Raw genomic sequence first — 18,059 nt, 5'->3', positions numbered from 1 at the left:
CCACTAACCTTTCTCTTTCCTTTCCCACCCCATGCTACTCTTCCCCTTCCCCTTGGGGTTAGGATCCCACCCCAGGTGGAGAGGAAGGAACCCTGGAACCAAGCCCTTTGCCACCCCATGAGGAGGTAACTTCATCCCCAACCCTAACCCCCGCTGGGGGCAGTGGGCATCTGTGACCCACCCCCCTTGCCCCATGTCATCTTGGTGAATCAGCCATTCCTCTGGCCGGAGGGTTCTTTGTCACGTCCATTTGTGGCCTTCCAGTCACTCCAGACCTATTGGTCTGCTTGTCTTTCTAAGTATAGCCATTTTTCTTCAGTGTCCATGTCTCCTTCCATTCTTTGATTCTGGAGTAACCTCTCCATGTTGATGTCAAAAAGTTTTATTTTCTGTATTGTATTTCTCTTCCCAGGAGTCACTTTCTGTCCAGTGCTGTCACATTTTCTCTTCTCTCAGTTTTTCCATCCATTTCTTTGTTCTCTGGAATCCTTTGTCTACCATTGTCTCTATGGACTGTTTACTCTGTGTCCAGCCCTCCGGCCATCCTTCTTTCTTCTTGTAATTTATCATTTCATCCCACCAGGCCCATTTTTGGGGCATCCCTCCTCATTTTGGGTCTTTGATGGCCATCCCCTTTCTATGCAACCACTTCCCTTGCTCTTCTTGGGGGAAAAACTCCAGTCCCAGTTACCCTCAGAATCCTTTAAGGCTAGAAGTTGCCACACCCTCGGGTCCAGGGAAAACCTCCTCTCAGCCCTAATGCCCCCATCTACCCCTCTCCCTCCCCATCCCCGGGAAGGAGCAGACAGATCTCCAGGTCCCCTCCACAGCCGACAGGTTCCTGACAGAGGACTATGGGGAGGGTGGCACAGACCCCCCAGCAGGGCCCTACGATTACACATATGGCTATGGGGACGATTATCGTGAGGAGACGGAGCTTGGCCCTGCCCTGTCTGCGGAGACAGCCCACTCGGGAGCCGTAAGTGAAAGGAGCTCCTCTTCCATTCTTGACCTCCAGTGGTAGCTCTAAGAATCGCTTCCTGTTGTTTTTGATTCTTGTCTGTTGGCTGCAAGCTACTTCCCATTGATGATTTGCCATTTTCTGTTCATATAAGTTGTATATGTTGCTTGAAAGGATTACTTTCTGCTTTCTCTTGCCAAATACCTTGCCTTGTGACTCCTCATGGATTCCTCTTCCCAGGGAAATTGGTATTTTCTTTCTTTTTTAATCCTATGGCCACCTCCTGTCTTTCTTGGCCACTTTCTGTCTTAATAAAGCTGTATTTCAGAAAGCTTTTGGTCACTAAGCCCCTACTTTGTGTCCGTTTTCAGTCTGTCTCCATCATTTCTTCTTGGTAAAAACAATTTCTTATCCGTGTTGCTGCCAAATGATCTAACTTCCTGTGTCATATTTTCTAACCTACAGCCACTTCCTGTCTGCCCTTTCCTGTCTTCTCTGGCCATGGCATCCATCTTGTTAACTGTGAAAATTTGTACTGAAAGGGACTTATTTATATTTTGCTTCTAGTTTTTCATGCTGTCTTCATTAGCTTTCCTTTGCTAATAAGCCACTTACTGTGTGTCTCAGGTCATCCAAATCCAAAAAGTTTCCATTGTGGGCCTAGATATTTGTCATGGCTACCTCCTGTGTGTTCTAGCCTCAATGTTTGTTTTTTCTGGAAGAATCACATTTCATTGTCATAATCCCCTTTCCAGGAGCCACTTTTTATCTGTTTTGTGAACTTCTTCTTTCTCTTGGTCATGGTAGCCATGTTGTTGTTGAAGGTCCACTTCCTGGATCCTCTTTTCTTAGCTGTTTCCTGTCTGTCCAACCACTTCCTGTTTGTCGAGTTCATTTTCTAGCCATCTTGGCCATGTTTCATTTTTCTTGGCCCTGGCATCATTCTTGTTTCCAAGTGTTTGTCCCTTTGAAATGTCTCCCTTAATTGTTTCCCAGGTCTTCGACCACTCCCTCTCAGTTGGGATATTTCCTGCCTACTCCATTCATCTTTTGCTTGCCTTGCAATTAGAGCTGCCTCCTCTACACTGCTGCCTCATCCCACACTTCTCTTCTCTAATATTGCCACTCTGAACCCTCTGCTGCCTTTCCCTTTTGCTGCTTTTTGGAAATTTGGGGTTGATCTGGGATATGGGAAAGTTCAGAAGTTGGTCATTGCTGTTTGGCAGGATGGAGGTGGAGGGGTACATTCTGAAGATCTTTGCTGGGAGAGTTGGGGGTGTTGGGGAATGATTTCCATTCTTCCCATCCTTATCTTGGTTTTGGCCTTAGTGTTGGGAGTGGACATCTGAGAAGTGTAGAAAAGCAAGAACTGGTGGGCTTGGAGTATATATGAGGGCCAGAGGAAGGGTGTAGTGTCCCTGCTGGGAGAAGAACGGGGCCGGGGGAGTCTGCTCTGGGGCTTGAGCAACAGTCCAAGAGCTGTATTTTTCAAAAAAAACCAGTTATGAGGTCTGAGTTTGGCATATCAGGGGGGCCTGATCTCCAAATCTATTTAGAGTATGGATGTTTAATCTCTGGAGAGTTTTGAACTTTGTGAACCCCTTGAAATTCTAAGAAAAATTCTGTGCACAAAGGCGTACACCTTTTCTTTTCTGGAAAAGACTTCATGGATTATATCTGATTCTCATATGGATCCATGCCCTCCCTCCAAACCCCGATAAAATGAATCCACAATCTTAGAGAGATTCTTATTTGGTGGATTGGGGTAAGGGTAAGGATGTTGATGTTTTCTTAAAGTTCTAAGTATTCCTGGGGTCAGAGAGAGTTTGGGGGAGGTTGGGGAGTTTGGAATCCCAGAAAGGGTTGGGGTGAAAACCTTCCTGAAAGAGGTCCTAAGGGAGATGAGGAAGTGTATTTGCTAAGGTGGGGCTGGGAATTGGGAGGTGGAGGGCCCTGAGGTCTCCTTGGAAGGCTTGGGAGGTCTGGGAAGAGGGAGTCTTAGGAGAGGGCTGGGAGATTTTGGGGGTAGGGTTAGGGAGGTGTCCAGAGGATCTGGGAATGAAAGAAAGTAGGAGTTAGGATGGGGGTAGTATTGGTGTCCTGGCTGCTCACCGGTCCCACTGGGGGTTACATGTGTGTCTTCTTCAGGCTGCCCGTGGACCCCGGGGGCTGAAGGGAGAGAAGGGGGAACCTGCGGTGCTGGAACCTGTAAGTTGGTCTGTTGATCACTGAGCTGAAGGCAGGGGGAAGAAGAAAAAGAGGTGGGTTGCTAGCCCTGTAGCCTCTGACTTTCAACCTTTGGCTCTACAGGGTATGCTGGTGGAGGGGCCTCCTGGCCCAGAAGGCCCTGCGGTGAGTCTAGCTGTGACCTTTAGCCTCCATTCTTTTCTCAGAGACCCTACTTACACAATCATCTTTGCCTTCCCCACATATGACCAGGCTTCCTTCTTGGAACTCTGGAGAATCCTTCCAAAGCTTCCCAGATCCTCAAATCTCTTTTATAGAGACCACTCTTCAGCCACATACCCCTCTTCTATGTGAATGCCCACACCTGACCCACTCCTCATTTGTTCCTCAGGGGTTGATTGGTCCCCCTGGCATCCAGGGCAACCCAGGCCCAGTTGGAGACCCTGGCGAGAGGGTAAGGGAGCAGCATGTGTGCGCATGCACACGTGTGTGTGTGTGTGTGTGTGTGTGTGTGTGTGTGTGTTATGAGGGAAGGGCTGCAAAGGAGCCTCCAGAACCCAATGGGGGCACCATGCTCAATAACTCCTCATTAGTGGATTGATTAATGAACAAAGGGCTGGTGTGCTCTCCAACACCCAGAAAGGAGGACAGGCTCTGGATGGGGAGGGGAGTAATCTGGTGTCTCACTCATTTTTCTCTGTGGGAGTGGGAGGGTTCAGGAAAGATCTAGAAAAGTCTACATTTATCCTGTAGACGGATTCACAATGATGCCAGGACCCTAACATTCCCAACTATCACCTATCCTCATTTTCTCCCCACTCCAGGGCCCCCCTGGCCGAGCAGGGCTCCCTGGATCAGATGGGGCCCCTGGACCTCCTGGCACATCGCTCATGCTCCCAGTGAGTTGTCTTCTGGGCTTTGGAATGGGGAAGGTAGGGGAATCATGTTCTGTCACCAAGAACCAGAAGACCAGGAGAGCAAAGGAGGATTCTCTAAAGACCATCAACTCAAAGAGATTGATCTTTGAGGTGGATGGACTAGATCTCATTAGATGACCTGGAACCAAACATGGATCATCTAGAACTGGGCAGAAAATCCAATATTTCAGGAAGTCTAGAACTTCTAAAAACTCTAGGAGAATTTTCCCAGAGGAAGAAGCCAGAGAGTAGGGGAGGAAGATGCGAGTAGTTTCTGAAAATCTCTATGTGATTATCCGGAAAACTTCTGTGGGAGACAGTGGAGGAAGGCATGGGGTGGGGCTGTCCCCGAACCTGGGAGATGGGGCAGAAATTCTGGATGAAGCCTCTGGTTGGGAAAGTCACATGGGTTTCCTGGAAGAGAACCTACACCTTCCCCTCTCTCTGCCCCTCAGTTCCGGTTTGGCAGTGGTGGGGGTGACAAGGGCCCTGTGGTAGCAGCCCAGGAGGCTCAGGCCCAGGCGATTCTGCAGCAAGCACGGGTAAATAAGGCTGGAGGGGCATGGAGGGCAAATGAAGACTTTAGGAGGGATTGGAAGGGTAGGTTGGAGTAACTGTGGAGGAGGGTAAGGTCTGGGTTGGTTTGAGGCTGAGAGTAAGGTTTGGGGGAATACAAGGAGTGGAAGTGCAAATTTGGACGGTGGAAGGTGTACTGGGGTTGGGAGTTTCCAGCTACCTCTTCCTCAGCTCTGCTGTGTCCCCTGCTTCCCTAGCTGGCGCTCCGAGGACCCCCTGGCCCCATGGGATACACAGGCCGCCCTGGACCCTTGGTGAGTGAGTGAGGTATTGGGGTACGGAGTTCTTTGTGTGTGTGTGGGGGGGAGTAGGGATAGTTCTAGAAAGGGACCGTGTTGAAAGTTATTTTGCTTATTTTGGGGAGGGCTTTGAAGTCACTGTTGGGTGTATCATTTAACATAGCCACCTCTCTTCTCTGTCACAGGGACAGCCTGGGAGCCCTGGCCTGAAAGGAGAATCTGGAGACCTAGGACCTCAGGTGACAAGCCCCACCCATTTGATCCCCCATCCAGGGCCTCCCTTTCTGTCTATGCCCTTTAACCCTGCCCCTGACTCTCCCTCACCAGGGCCCCAGAGGACCTCAAGGCCTCACAGGCCCTCCTGGCAAGGCTGGGCGAAGGGTGAGTGGGGGTGTGGTGGGTGTGGGTGGGAGAGAGGGCGCACACAAAGTGTGAAGGAATGTGCCTCTCTTTGCTCTGACACTTCCTTTGCACCCCAGGGCCGAGCAGGTGCTGATGGAGCTCGAGGGATGCCTGGAGAACCAGGAGTGAAGGTAACAAGTATGGGTCCCTCTCTGATGTCTGTGGCTTCTAGCACTATCTAAGCTCTGGGGATTACTGAATTCCCCAGGTTTCCCCATGAAGCGACACTCAGGACAAAGTAGGGATGGATAGGGTGGGTAAAGGGCTGGGACCTCACTTGGGCTGCCCTCTTCCCCTAGGGTGACCGAGGTTTTGATGGACTCCCAGGGCTACCTGGGGAGAAGGGACATAGGGTGAGTATATTGGGGGTAGTGCATTGTGACGAGGGGTAGACCTTCCATGGAGGGGTGGGGAGGTAGGGATCTCAAGGCAAGAGGAGGAGGCTGAGGGTCCCAGGAGGAACTCAATGGGTGAAACTGATTGGTTAATTAAAGAGGGTCAGTATCTGCCTGAATTGGGGGTTCTGAGGCCCCTCTTATCTCTTCCCCCATTTTCCAGGGTGATACTGGTGCCCAGGGCCTTCCTGGCCCCCCTGGTGAGGATGGAGAGCGGGTAAGTATTGTGGCTAAGGCAGGGGCTCAGTATGGGAGAAGTGGGGAAGGTGAGGCTGCTTCATCATGTTTTCCTCCTCCAGGGAGACGATGGGGAGATTGGGCCTCGGGGACTGCCTGGAGAATCAGTGAGTGTCTAGGGGTTTGGGTGAGGGGGGTCTCTGGGGATGTCAGGGGAGCGGCATGGGCATGAAGGAGACACATTACCTCTCGCCCACACATGCCATATCTTCCCCTCACCTGATTGCAGGGACCTCGAGGTCTCCTTGGCCCCAAAGGCCCACCTGGTATTCCTGGACCCCCGGTATGTGACTATCCCTGGCTTCTGACCCTGACCTCACCCCCTGACCTTTCCAACTCTCCAACCTTTCTAGCTGCCTCTTCCTCCCACACTTCTGGTTCCCTCTTCCTTCCCCCCCAGCCCCCAGCTCTGCTCCAGCCTTTACTCCCAGGTGCTCTTACAGGGCCGTATGGTGCACTGTACTAAAGGCTCTGAGGGTAGCTTAAAAAAAATTCTGAAGAAAAACAAAACCCCACAAACCCACAGACCCATAGACCTACGCCCTGTGGATCTGGGCTGGCTATGTTTGCTTAGGTTTGGGATGAATTGGAGGTCTGACCAATGTCAGGCTGCCCCGTCCCACCCTCTGGAATGACCGGGACTCTCAGAAACCACAGGTCCTTCCAGGGCCCTGGCCCCATCTTCCAGCCTGCTCACGCCCCTCTCATGTTTCAGGGAGTCCGAGGCATGGATGGTCCCCATGGTCCCAAAGGGAGCTTGGTGAGTAATGGGCACAGAGACACCACCTGGCCCTGAGCCAAGGTCCTGTTTCCATTTTGACTCCCTGCTTGGTTCTGGTTCTTGCTGCCCCTACTGCGACTCAGCTCTTGGCCCTAAGTTTGTTGTCACCATCTTCTTTTGACCCTTGCCTGGTTGCTTGTTTCTAGGGACCCCAGGGAGAGCCAGGACCTCCTGGACAACAGGGCACTCCTGGAACCCAGGTGAGTTGTCCTGTCCAACCCCTCCCCATCTTTAGCAACTTCCCCTGGGCTTCCACAGTGGTTCAGACCCTGGATGGAAATTAAAGGTCTCAAGCCTTCACCACTCATGCTCTGAATGGGGATGCTGGCTATAGGAGAGAGTAGTCCACCCCTGTGGGGCTCCTGTGACTCCTCTCTCTCTCTGTATAGGGTCTCCCTGGGCCCCAGGGTGCCATTGGCCCTCATGGAGAGAAGGTAAGTGACTAAGTGATTTGGGGGACAGGAGATACACCGGGGGAGGTGTAGGGAGAGCCTTAAATGTGTGGCTGGGGCTTCAGCCATGGTGTGACCTGATCCCACTGGTGACCCTGAGCCTCCTTGTCTTTCTGTAGGGTCCCCGAGGGAAACCAGGGCTCCCTGGCATGCCTGGCTCAGATGGACCTCCGGTGAGTGGGTCCCTACTTCTTAATCCAAATTCCACATGACCCTCCACCCCAGTGAATGACCTCCAAGTGCCTTTGGTGACTATCTACATAGTGTGTTCCTTACACCAGGAGGTCCTGGTGGTGCCTGCCCATGGTCACTAGGCTTCATTAGGGTCACAAGGGAAAGCTGGGCTAAAGAAGTGAAGGAAGGGGTGCAGGGAAGGTAACAGTGGCCAGATGTCACATTCTCCTTCCTTTACCTGCAGGGTCACCCTGGGAAGGAAGGTCCCCCTGGAACCAAAGGAAACCAGGTGAGATGGTCCATGCCTGCTTTCATCCCTGGAGGAGTTTCTACCCAGACTCTGGGGCCTCAAAATCCTTGGAATTTCCTTGGCTTATCATTCACGTGTGGCTGAAGTATTCTTGGTCCCATGCCTTGTATCCCTATCCAGATTCCAATGTTGTCTCTTCCATTTCTTCCACCCCCAAGGCCTCCATAAGTCACACCCTGAGACCCCTTTACAGGTATCTCTCTTTCTTCTTCCAGGGTCCATCTGGACCTCAGGGTCCTCTAGGATATCCGGGACCTCGAGGTGTCAAGGTAATGGACAACCAGGCTGGGAAATAAAGCACTATGGTTGGGGGAGGCAGCTGGGATCTCAGGAGCTCAATCCTTCCCAACCTCCATCCCTGATCTCCCTGTCTCTATCTCCCTTCTAATTCTAGGGTGTGGATGGAATTCGTGGTCTGAAGGGCCATAAGGGTGAAAAGGTGAGCAGCGTGCCTCCAGCTTCCCAGCACCTCCCTCCATTCTGCCCAGCACCACCCCTTTGGTCCAGCTCTTCCCCTGCTTCCTGTCCTCCAGCCTGCCCTGTGCTGCTTCCCAGCTCTGAAATCCACCCTTCCACCCATATTTTCTAAAATGCTCCATTTTACCTCCCGACCCCCCCCCCCCACCTTCCACATCATCGCTGATGAGCTCTCACCCCCATTTTTCTCAGGGCGAGGATGGCTTTCCCGGGTTCAAAGGGGACATGGGTGTGAAAGGTGACAGGGTGAGTAGAAGCCCACACACTGGCCCCCCAGTGCTAAGTCCTGATCCTCCTCCATTTTGGAGCCCCCAATCACTAGCCTATTTCCTGAAACCACAGAGTCCCCATCCAGTGGTCTTTTCCCCTTAAAGCCTGCCCCCCCACAGAATGACAACCCTACAGCTGAGTCCCACCAGCCCGAAGATCACAGCACTCTCCCTTTCCCTGTCCTGCAGTACTCAGCCTCACCGAGGCCTACCTCTCCTCTTGGAGCCCAGCCCATACCCCCAGTCCCTGACACTTGCCTCTTCAACCCTCTTACCCAGGGAGAGGTTGGAGTTCCTGGTTCCAGGGGAGAAGATGGTCCTGAGGGACCAAAGGGACGTACTGGACCCACTGGAGACCCTGGCCCCCCTGGGCTCATGGGCGAGAAGGTGACCGGGGATGAGGGAGTCTGTGCCTACATGCTCTAGGGACATGGAGGGGATGAAGGCCTGGGCACTAGGATCAGGATCGACTTTAGGGTGCCAATAGTTGGAGTCAGTTAGTCATTTGAAGACCATTAATTATTCACCTCTCTGTAGAAGGCTCCTCCTGGCCACTGACAGTTAGGGGTGGGGGTGAGGATGTATAAGAAGTCAAGGAAAAGTTCCTGTCATGAGACTTTACATGACATAGAGGTGAGGACAAGGCATGAGGCTGGCATAAGGTATATGGGTGCAAGGCAAAGTGAAAATGTGTCTGGACTCAGAGCAGGAGAAATTCCAAGAAGGGAGAGTCAAAGAGGAGGTGAGCCAGACCTGCAGAGCTAACTCCAGCAAGCCCTCATCGAGTGCCAACACCCCACCTGCTTGTCCTATCAGTCCTGCAAGGCAGGCTCCACTACAGCCCTGTGTTGCGGAGAGCTTTCAATGAGGCACCAAGAGGTTAAGATGCTTGTTAGTCACACAGCCAGTGAGGGGCATAGCCTGGGTTTGAACCCAGGCAGTCAGGCTGTAGAATCCCTGCTCCCAGCCTCTGCTTCACAGTTGTCTGGGCAAGGTGGGCCCTGAAGCATCAGGAGGAAGGGGTGCATGTCAGGGGGATTAGGGGTGATGCAGAGCATGGGTGGGGGCAGAGGTGTTCCTGAGTGTGGTGTGTGCGGGCTTGCAGGGGGACTGGTCTTGATGGAGTAGAAGTGTGCACTGGGCAAAGGGAGCTGAGGTTGAAGGGTAAGCAGGGGCTAGATCACAGTCCTGAGGAACTTGATGGAACTGCAGATTTAAAGACACAGAAGGGGTGAGATCCCACCACCAAAGTTGGGGAAAATCTACTCTCAGGAAGGAGAGATGACAAAAGCCAGGCAGCCTGTGGAACAGGAGATGAGGGGTCAGGGGCTGGAGGTTTGCTGGGGAGCCTTGCCGGGTAGGGGCTGGCTCCTGTCTCTGGGGCTTGGGGTCTCTTGGGGGCAGAGATGGAGTGGTATCTGTGGCTCCTCTTGCTCCTGACTGCTCCCTATCTCTCCACAGGGCAAGCTGGGTGTTCCTGGTCTGCCTGGCTACCCTGGACGCCAGGGTCCCAAGGTGATATGATGCCCCTTTTGTGACCTTCCTCTTCCCTTCTCTGACCCTTGATTCCAGGAAGCACAGACTGACAGAGCAGTGGGGGACCCTAGAGTGAATTTAGTCCACCCCCATTCCACAGATGGGGGAACAGAGGGCCAGAGAGCAGCAGGGGTTTGCCCAAGGACACCTAGTTATTGGCAGAGCATAGTCCTCCCTTCCTGCTGCCTCTGTCACCAGTTCTGACCCCCTATTGACTCTTCTAGGTCCTCCCTTTTTATGACTTTTCAATTTCTCCTTCTCTACCCTCACCAGGGCTCCCTGGGATTTCCTGGTTTTCCTGGCGCCAGTGGAGAGAAGGGAGCCCGGGTAAGCTGGGGGAAGGGAGAGGGTGTAGAGGGCAGAGCTGCTCTTTTGGGGGAGTCATGCCCTGGGTGATGTGGTGTCTCTGCTTCCTTCCTACCAGGGCCTGTCAGGGAAATCAGGGCCTCGGGGAGAGCGGGGCCCCACGGTGAGTGCAGGGGGGCAGACATGTGGCTCAAGATCCAAAGAGGTGCTTTGGGATTCTTCTGACAACTCCCCTCCCCTCTCTCTAGGGTCCACGGGGTCAGCGGGGACCCCGAGGTGCCACAGGGAAGTCTGGAGCTAAGGTTAGTGGTCTTGGCAGGGCTCCATCCACCATCTGGCCCTTAGCCCAGCTCCCCGTTGACTCCTCTGACTTCCAGGATAGCTAGAAAGCAGCTCCTCTTGCTCTCTGACCCTCTTTCCCCCCACAGGGAACATCAGGTGGTGATGGCCCCCATGGGCCCCCTGGAGAAAGGGTGAGTGTGGTTTGAGTCTCCTGATCCCTAATGCTCCCCAGGGAGCTTGAGTGGAGCCCATGCCCTCTCACCCCATGGGGGAAGCTGGATCCCCTGCCCATTCTCCTGATTCAACCCAGCTCTGTCTCTAGGGTCTCCCTGGACCTCAAGGCCCCAATGGATTTCCTGGCCCCAAAGGACCTCCGGTAAGCTGACCTCTGACCTGCCTTGGTTCTGTGAATCCTTCTTCTCCATCCTCCTTCCCAGCTCAGAGTTCACCTGACATCTGAACCCCTTCCAGGGTCCCCCTGGGAAGGACGGGCTTCCAGGACACCCAGGCCAGAGAGGAGAAGTGGTAAGTGATGCCCCTGGCCTCCTGAGACCTTCAACTTCCAGAGCTGTCTGGAAGGCCTACCAGGGAGGTTCTTCTGGCAGAGTAGAGATCAACCTGGTGCTGCTCAGACCCATGGCCAAGGGCCTGGTGGTGACCCTGCCATTCCTCTGGGAACCTGGGGTCCATCCCACAGTGTCCATGCCTGATATGCTTTGACTGTTCTCTCCTCTTCCTCTCTCAGGGTTTCCAAGGGAAGACTGGCCCCCCTGGCCCTCCAGGGGTGGTGGGACCTCAGGTATGTCTGCCCTCTGAGAGAATGGACCCCAGACCCTGGAGTTAGTCTTTCTGCCCCTTTTGTCCCTTTTTCCAATCACATGCCCCAGCCCCTGCTTTGCCTGACCTGCCCCCCACCCCACCGGGGCTGGAATTTGGAGCAGGGACCCCAACTTCAATCTGGTTCCTGGGCCGGTTCTCATCTTCTTGAGCCTCAAAGGGGCAGTTCCCCAGTGGGGACACAAGTGGTGTGGTTACTCCAAACTGGGGAGTTAACACCAGCGCAGTAGCCTAGCAGAGCCCTAGGAGTCTCCCAGTAGCTTTGGGGCACAGCTAAAAGGGTTCCAGAGGGGTTATTTCAGGGTGGCCAGGGTGGCCTGTTTGGGCAGGGAGATGGGTAGAGGGTCTGAGATGGAGTCTTTCTGTCTCTTTCCCAGGGAGCAGCAGGAGAAACTGGGCCCATGGGGGAGAGAGGTCACCCAGGACCCCCAGGGCCTCCTGGAGAGCAGGGACTGACTGGAACATCTGGAAAAGAAGGAACAAAGGTCGGTAAAGGGCCAGGCAGAGGGGAACTTGGGGGGCCAGGGTTGGGGTGCTGAAGGGAACAGCTAATTGGGGATTTGAGAAAGGCCAGAAATCTCTCTGTCCAATCTGGGAGCATAGCTGTGGCTCGTCACTTTTTGTTTCATTTTAGGGTGACCCTGGTCCCCCAGGGGCCCCAGGGAAGGATGGACCTGCTGGTCTGAGGGGTTTCCCAGGAGAGAGAGGCCTCCCGGGCATTGCCGTGAGTGTGAACCCAGTCTCCCAGCCGCATTGCCTGAGAAAAGTTACTGCTGTCCTGGCATCCCTCAGTGTCACCCCACTCCCATTTCTCTGAGCCTGCCCCCCCTCGACTTTCATCCTTCCCTGCATGTCTCTTGGACCCTCATTCTTGTTGTGTCCCACCCTCCCGTCTCACATCTGTTGCTCCAAATCTCTGGTTCATAGGGTGGACCCGGTTTGAAGGGAAACGAAGGTCCGGCTGGTCCTCCTGGCCCTGCAGTGAGTCTGGGGACCCTGGGGGACAGGAGGGAGGACCCAGGAAAGAGTGGGTGTGGAAGGATGAAGAGTGGCATCTGGATCTAGGCAAGACTGTGGGACTGGGCAGAGGGAGCCTAGCGTCAGCCATAGTGCATCCAATTTTGGGCTATTCTCCTGGGAACCATGGTCAGGGGTCCTCTGGTGTGGGTGGGCTGTGGTCTCCTCCTTGGGGGTCTGACTCCATTTCCTGTTTCAGGGCTCCCCTGGGGAGCGAGGTGCAGCAGGATCAGGGGGACCCATTGGCCCCCCAGGGCGCCCTGGCCCACAGGGTCCCCCTGGAGCTGCAGGAGAGAAAGGTGTCCCGGTGAGTGTGGGGTCCCTGGGGAGACACACACTGGGGAGGGGTCTGTGAGCTGTGAGCTGCTGGGCTCTGGAGGGTTTCCTGTGAGGGTGTGTGAAGGTGATGATTCTGGGTCATGACTCCTTTCTCCATTTCCTACAGGGTGAGAAGGGCCCCATTGGTCCAACTGGCCGAGATGGGGTGCAAGGCCCTGTGGGGCTTCCTGGTCCCGCTGGACCCCCAGGCGTGGCAGGAGAGGATGGAGACAAGGTGTGGGAACCCACAGACCCTGGACCCAATCTTTCCAGATGAGATCGATGATCTGGGCATACCTCCCATCCCCTTTCCTGTCTTAACCTCCCTGCCTCATCCAGGTCCTTTCTCTAATATCTCACCTGCCTTCTCCCTGCAGGGTGAGGTGGGAGACCCTGGACAGAAGGGCACTAAAGGGAATAAGGGTGAACATGTAAGTGGCCATGACTTTTGACTTCTGACCTCTGACCTTTAGCCTCATTTCCACCTGGTCTCTCTTCCTGTCTTTGGTGTCTTTGACTCTCCTTTTCCCCTGCAGGGCCCTCCTGGACCCCCTGGGCCCATTGGTCCCGTGGGGCAACCTGGAGCAGCGGTGAGTGACTGATGCCCTGTCTGCCCCCACCAGGGGCACTGGCAGCCTCTAGTCTGCCCTCAGTTCCGCTTTGCCCTGTGGGGGCTCTGGGCCTGGTACCCAGCTCAGTGTGGAGTTTGTGAATAGAGAACACCTGACCCATGACCGTCTCTGCATCCTTGTCCCTGCCCTCTCTCCACCTCAGGGAGCAGATGGGGAGCCCGGAGCTCGGGGACCCCAGGGACACTTTGGAGCCAAAGGCGATGAAGGAACAAGAGGATTCAATGGGCCCCCGGGACCCATTGGCCTACAGGTTAGTTGGAAGGTAGAGGCAGGGGCTGAGAGGTGGGGTCAGGATGGGTCTGATGTGTGCCCCAGATCCCCACCATCCCCTGCTGCTGAGGACTAGGGGGCGTGTGGGATTGGAGGGAAGGGCACTGTCTACCTGGAGCTGTGCTCTAGGGGGTTGGTCATCTGGGCACGTGCTGTGTACCCCCACACAGGGTTTGCCAGGCCCCTCGGGGGAGAAAGGAGAAACAGGAGATGTGGGCCCTATGGTGAGTGTGACCCCCTAGCCCTAAGCCCACCTACTAGTCACCCCCCATCCAGCGGCCCCAACACCCCACTGCCACCGATGCCCCTGCTCCCTGGTAGGGTTGTCCCCGTCCCCTGTCACCCCCAGGATGTCTGCCTTACCCAGCCCCCTGTCATTTCTGTGTGCCTAATGCTCTTTCTCTCCCCTCCCCATCTCTGCCCTATCTCCTTTCCCCAGGGACCTCCGGGCCCCCCAGGACCTCGAGGCCCAGCTGGACCCAATGGAGCTGATGTGAGTCCTCTTAGCCTCTGTCCCTTCAGATCAACGTGGCCAGTCCTGCCTCCCTTTCCTCAAACTATAAACTCTAGTCTCATCTCAGCTGCCGAGAGAAGCCTCTGGCTTGGAAGGCCTCCCACTGTCTCACTGCTGTGACCTTGGGGCGCTCATCCAGGCTCTGTCCCTGGAATGGCACCTCCTTCCTTAAGCAGTTACCCTAACTTCTGTTCCTCTTTCAGGGTCCGCAAGGTCCCCCGGGAGGTGTTGGGAACCTGGGTCCCCCTGGAGAGAAGGTAACTGGGAAGGGGGTGAATGAATGGACTCGCCTTGGCGGGGGTATGAGGGTTGGATCGTCTGTTAGTTTTGGTTGGGGGTGGCAAAAGAAAATGAGATGGGGGGGAATAGCAGGATTTGGGGGGAGAAGGAGGTGTTTGACCCCAGTCTTCTTTCAGGGGGAGCCAGGAGAATCAGGATCTCCAGGGGTCCAGGGCGAGCCAGGTGTCAAGGTGAATGAAAGCTCTGAGGCCTTGCTCCTTAATCCCCATCACCTTCCTCAACCTCAGCGCCCCACCCCCGATGTGTGATCTGCTAGAGCTGGAGCTCTTCTACAGCCCAGGAGCCTGTGCTCCCCATACTCAGGGAGATTGGACCCCTGGGTCTGAGTGAGCCCCACACTCTTTCTTTGAAAGGAAGAGGGACCAGATGATTCCCTGTGGGCTTGACTTTCTGTGTGCATCCTGCTGTCACTGAGGGGACAGAGGGGAGGCTGAAGGTGTTTTGGAAGCAGGGGCTGCATCCTTGATCTTCAAGACCCCTTTGGGACCATCTGTACCCTCCATTCATCTTCCAGGGCCCACGTGGGGAGCGTGGGGAGAAAGGAGAATCGGGGCAGCCAGGAGAGGCCGGACCACCAGGGCCTAAAGGCCCCACTGGTGATGATGGCCCCAAAGGGAACCCTGTGAGTTTGGCGGGGGGGGGGGGGGGGGCAGGGCTGGGAGGAGGGCCTTGGGAATGAGAGACCTGGGAATATGGGTGTGTGTGAGTGGGAGGGTCTTGGAGTGGGGAGAGCCCAAGGATGGGGGCAGTACTTGGGCGGAAGTCTCTGGGAATGAGATCTGGGAGGGATGTATGGGGTCTGGAATCCAGAGACAGAAAGTGAGAGATGCCTTCTAATTAATTCCCTGAAAGCATTAGAAGGCATAAAGTGCATGAGGTGAGAAAAGTGGGTGCAGGAGACCATCTTCTCAAGGGGTGCAGGCGGGCCTTGCCTGTAGAGAGGGAGGGTGTCACATGTGCCCATGGGGGTCTGTGTTGGCTCTGGGTAGGCTTAGGGGGTTGTGACCTTGCCCTGTTCTTTTCTGGACTAGGGTCCTGTTGGTTTTCCTGGTGATCCTGGCCCTCCTGGAGAAGGTGGCCCTCGGGTGAGTCCTCCTCAGAGAAAGAGGAGAAAGAGGGTGGGCTTCTGTACGGAGCCTCCATGTGGCTGATGCGTTTTGAGTGTGAGAAGCTGGGGGCGGGGCAGGGCAGGTGGAGGCATGGGAGGATTAGCAGTTTTGGGCTGATGCCAGCCGGGTTGGGGCAACCCTTGACCTTGGTTCATCCCTGCAGGGCCAGGATGGTGCAAAGGGTGACCGAGGAGAGGATGGCGAGCCAGGACAGCCTGTGAGTGACCAGTGAGCCCTCCCTCCACCATGGAGCCCAAGCCTTCAGGCCCATTGCCCCCTTTTTATGCCCTACTCCTGAGGGGTCCGCTGGCTGGAGGCTAACCACTCGTTTACCCCTACTCCTCCCTCCATAGGGATCCCCTGGTCCCACTGGGGAGAATGGACCCCCTGGACCACTTGGGAAGCGGGTAAGTGAGGTGGACACCTGGGAACTTGTGGGGCGGTCCTTAGGGTGGATAGAGGATGGGACAGTAACACATGGGATGGACAGGGAGGTGCTTGGGATCTAGGCTGTCCTTGGGTGGGGTGCACATGTGTGGGAACATTTGTATTTTTAAGTGTCTGTGTATAACTGAGTGTGTCTGTTCTTGGGTTTTGCTATATATATTCTTGCCAGGGGCGGTGGTATTCACCAACTGATCAGAACAGACACTGGAGGAAGGGGCTAGCTTTCCTGGAGGGCTCCCTCTAGGCCAAAGATTAACCCTCTAGTTGCTGGGGCAGGAGGTGGGGCACTAGATGGTGTGTGGGCAAGTGGCTTTTTGCGAGATGCACAGAACTACTCGGTATTTTAACAACGGGTGCAGCTGTACCAGCTTGTCTGTGGCTCAGCTTCTGTGACCGCATCTGTGCACGCCCAAGTGTGTGTGTGAGTGCGCGTGCATGCTCGCTGGAGCCCAGTAGGACAGGGAGGAGAAAGCGGCTGAGCCTGGCTCTTCACTACCTCACCGACTTTTCCTTCCTGTATCCATCTGCAGGGTCCCGCTGGCACACCTGGTCCTGAGGGGCGGCAAGGAGAGAAGGGGGCCAAGGTAAGGGAGAGGCTGGAATATTCCCTCCATCTCCTGGCACCTCTGGTTCCTCAGACTCCTCTCTCTAGATGTCTACCCTGTGTTGACCTCCTCTATGTTGAGCCTCTTGTTCGGATGGGGGTTCCGTTCCCTATACTTACTCCTGCTCAAGGGGCTCCTGGGGTTTGGCCCCTCCTCTCTGCTTCATCCAGTCCGCCTTGGACCTCCTACCGCCACCCGTCCTCCCTTCCTCTGCCCTTTAAGGCTCACTCCTTGTATGTGTTTCAGGGGGATCCTGGAGCTGTAGGTGCCCCGGGGAAGACAGGCCCCGTGGGCCCTGCAGGCCCAGCAGGGAAACCTGGTCCTGATGGGTTAAGAGGGCTCCCAGGCTCAGTGGTGAGTAACGGAATGGAAAGGCTTGGCTGGGGTAGGAGGGGTGAGGGGCCTTGAGGGGTACCTGTGTGGGGACACTTTTCCTCACCTCTGTGGCCTCCTTGAATCTGCAGGGTCAGCAAGGCCGTCCTGGGGCCCCGGGCCAGGCTGGGCCTCCAGGTCCTGTGGTGAGTGACTGTGGATTAGTGGGGTGGGTCGGGGTGAGGATGCTGGTTCCCTGGGGCAGGGGGAATCCAGCTGAAGCCCTGGAGGAAGTGGGAAGTGGTGGTGGGAGGGCCTGGTCCCACCCCTCCCTGGAGAGAGTGACTTCCTGCCTCCCCACAGGGACCTCCGGGGCTTCCTGGCCTCCGGGGTGATGTCGGAGCCAAGGGAGAGAAGGTGAGTGACACAGATATGCGGCCAAGTATCTCCCCTCACCCTCGCCCTTGAAGCCTAGGGGGACCCTGAGTGCCCACCACTATGCTTCAGGGCTCCAGCACCATCTCTGGGGGTCCTTACCCAGTGACGACCGTTCACAGGCCCTGTTCTGTCAGACCCTGTGCCTAAGTCTCTCTTGCCTTCTGCGCTCTCACCCCCATGGGCTCCTTCTTCTGCATCCACGTGTCTCCTCTCTGCACCCCCCTGACCACTTGTCCCTTCTCCAGGGTCACCCAGGTCTCATCGGACTGATCGGGCCCCCTGGGGAGCAGGGAGAGAAGGGTGATCGGGGACTTCCTGGCCCCCAGGGCTCCGCTGGACAGAAGGGAGAGACGGTGAGGACATGGTCCTGAAAGGTCTGGGAGGATGAGTGTGGGGATTCGTGTTGGGGGTGAGGGTGGAGGTGGAGAAAGGGGTGAGGGAGGGGGTGTGGAGGAGGACCCAGTTGAACCACGCCCCTCTCCTTCCTAGGGTATTCCAGGAGCGTCTGGGCCTGTTGGTCCCGGAGGGCCCCCTGGCCTCCCCGTGAGTACCCCATCTGTTCCTCACAAAATCCCCTAAACCCCACTGCTCCCCCCTCCATAATCCCCCAATGGCTTCCATGGCAACCACCAGCCTAACCAGCATAGGTCCCAGGGTCCTCCATATGTCCTTACATCTGCAGCATTTCCTTCCCCGTCCTTTCGGGGCCTCCCAAATGTCCCCGTGTTCCCTCACGCCTGCCCCTCCTGCGGTAAAGCC

The 18,059-nt window shown here is 55.5% G+C and overlaps 1 protein-coding gene across 11 annotated transcripts in view; it reads left to right on the top strand.

The window, feature by feature from the left end:
- COL11A2 (collagen type XI alpha 2 chain) overlaps positions 1 to 18,059 on the top strand; it is a 29,343-nt gene that overhangs the window by 7,712 nt on the left and 3,572 nt on the right. For 4 of the 11 annotated variants that reach the window (XM_045497869.1, XM_045497870.1, XM_045497874.1 and 1 more), the window contains 54 exons: positions 63 to 125; positions 800 to 979; positions 3,110 to 3,169; positions 3,272 to 3,313; positions 3,540 to 3,602; positions 3,973 to 4,047; positions 4,521 to 4,607; positions 4,839 to 4,895; positions 5,066 to 5,119; positions 5,208 to 5,261; positions 5,360 to 5,413; positions 5,582 to 5,635; positions 5,841 to 5,894; positions 5,977 to 6,021; positions 6,144 to 6,197; positions 6,630 to 6,674; positions 6,842 to 6,895; positions 7,085 to 7,129; positions 7,267 to 7,320; positions 7,566 to 7,610; positions 7,847 to 7,900; positions 8,026 to 8,070; positions 8,301 to 8,354; positions 8,657 to 8,764; positions 9,839 to 9,892; positions 10,187 to 10,240; positions 10,338 to 10,382; positions 10,468 to 10,521; positions 10,648 to 10,692; positions 10,824 to 10,877; positions 10,973 to 11,026; positions 11,247 to 11,300; positions 11,716 to 11,823; positions 11,973 to 12,062; positions 12,266 to 12,319; positions 12,555 to 12,662; positions 12,801 to 12,908; positions 13,051 to 13,104; positions 13,210 to 13,263; positions 13,448 to 13,555; positions 13,746 to 13,799; positions 14,015 to 14,068; positions 14,293 to 14,346; positions 14,506 to 14,559; positions 14,904 to 15,011; positions 15,421 to 15,474; positions 15,662 to 15,715; positions 15,852 to 15,905; positions 16,476 to 16,529; positions 16,797 to 16,904; positions 17,015 to 17,068; positions 17,226 to 17,279; positions 17,546 to 17,653; positions 17,790 to 17,843. In XM_045497869.1, coding sequence (XP_045353825.1) covers positions 63 to 125; positions 800 to 979; positions 3,110 to 3,169; positions 3,272 to 3,313; positions 3,540 to 3,602; positions 3,973 to 4,047; positions 4,521 to 4,607; positions 4,839 to 4,895; positions 5,066 to 5,119; positions 5,208 to 5,261; positions 5,360 to 5,413; positions 5,582 to 5,635; positions 5,841 to 5,894; positions 5,977 to 6,021; positions 6,144 to 6,197; positions 6,630 to 6,674; positions 6,842 to 6,895; positions 7,085 to 7,129; positions 7,267 to 7,320; positions 7,566 to 7,610; positions 7,847 to 7,900; positions 8,026 to 8,070; positions 8,301 to 8,354; positions 8,657 to 8,764; positions 9,839 to 9,892; positions 10,187 to 10,240; positions 10,338 to 10,382; positions 10,468 to 10,521; positions 10,648 to 10,692; positions 10,824 to 10,877; positions 10,973 to 11,026; positions 11,247 to 11,300; positions 11,716 to 11,823; positions 11,973 to 12,062; positions 12,266 to 12,319; positions 12,555 to 12,662; positions 12,801 to 12,908; positions 13,051 to 13,104; positions 13,210 to 13,263; positions 13,448 to 13,555; positions 13,746 to 13,799; positions 14,015 to 14,068; positions 14,293 to 14,346; positions 14,506 to 14,559; positions 14,904 to 15,011; positions 15,421 to 15,474; positions 15,662 to 15,715; positions 15,852 to 15,905; positions 16,476 to 16,529; positions 16,797 to 16,904; positions 17,015 to 17,068; positions 17,226 to 17,279; positions 17,546 to 17,653; positions 17,790 to 17,843 — 3,516 coding nt within the window. Of the gene's footprint in view, positions 1 to 62; positions 126 to 799; positions 980 to 3,109; positions 3,170 to 3,271; positions 3,314 to 3,539; positions 3,603 to 3,972; positions 4,048 to 4,520; positions 4,608 to 4,838; positions 4,896 to 5,065; positions 5,120 to 5,207; positions 5,262 to 5,359; positions 5,414 to 5,581; positions 5,636 to 5,840; positions 5,895 to 5,976; positions 6,022 to 6,143; positions 6,198 to 6,629; positions 6,675 to 6,841; positions 6,896 to 7,084; positions 7,130 to 7,266; positions 7,321 to 7,565; positions 7,611 to 7,846; positions 7,901 to 8,025; positions 8,071 to 8,300; positions 8,355 to 8,656; positions 8,765 to 9,838; positions 9,893 to 10,186; positions 10,241 to 10,337; positions 10,383 to 10,467; positions 10,522 to 10,647; positions 10,693 to 10,823; positions 10,878 to 10,972; positions 11,027 to 11,246; positions 11,301 to 11,715; positions 11,824 to 11,972; positions 12,063 to 12,265; positions 12,320 to 12,554; positions 12,663 to 12,800; positions 12,909 to 13,050; positions 13,105 to 13,209; positions 13,264 to 13,447; positions 13,556 to 13,745; positions 13,800 to 14,014; positions 14,069 to 14,292; positions 14,347 to 14,505; positions 14,560 to 14,903; positions 15,012 to 15,420; positions 15,475 to 15,661; positions 15,716 to 15,851; positions 15,906 to 16,475; positions 16,530 to 16,796; positions 16,905 to 17,014; positions 17,069 to 17,225; positions 17,280 to 17,545; positions 17,654 to 17,789; positions 17,844 to 18,059 lie in introns of those variants that run through there. The other 7 variants (XM_045497877.1, XM_045497876.1, XM_045497873.1 and 4 more) reach the window with 4 other exon arrangements.

The sequence above is a fragment of the Leopardus geoffroyi genome, chromosome B2 (assembly GCF_018350155.1).
Source record: "Leopardus geoffroyi isolate Oge1 chromosome B2, O.geoffroyi_Oge1_pat1.0, whole genome shotgun sequence".
Lineage (NCBI taxonomy): Eukaryota > Metazoa > Chordata > Mammalia > Carnivora > Felidae > Leopardus > Leopardus geoffroyi.
Note: the sequence above shows the minus strand (reverse complement) of the source record. Positions and strands in the feature narration are given on the sequence as shown.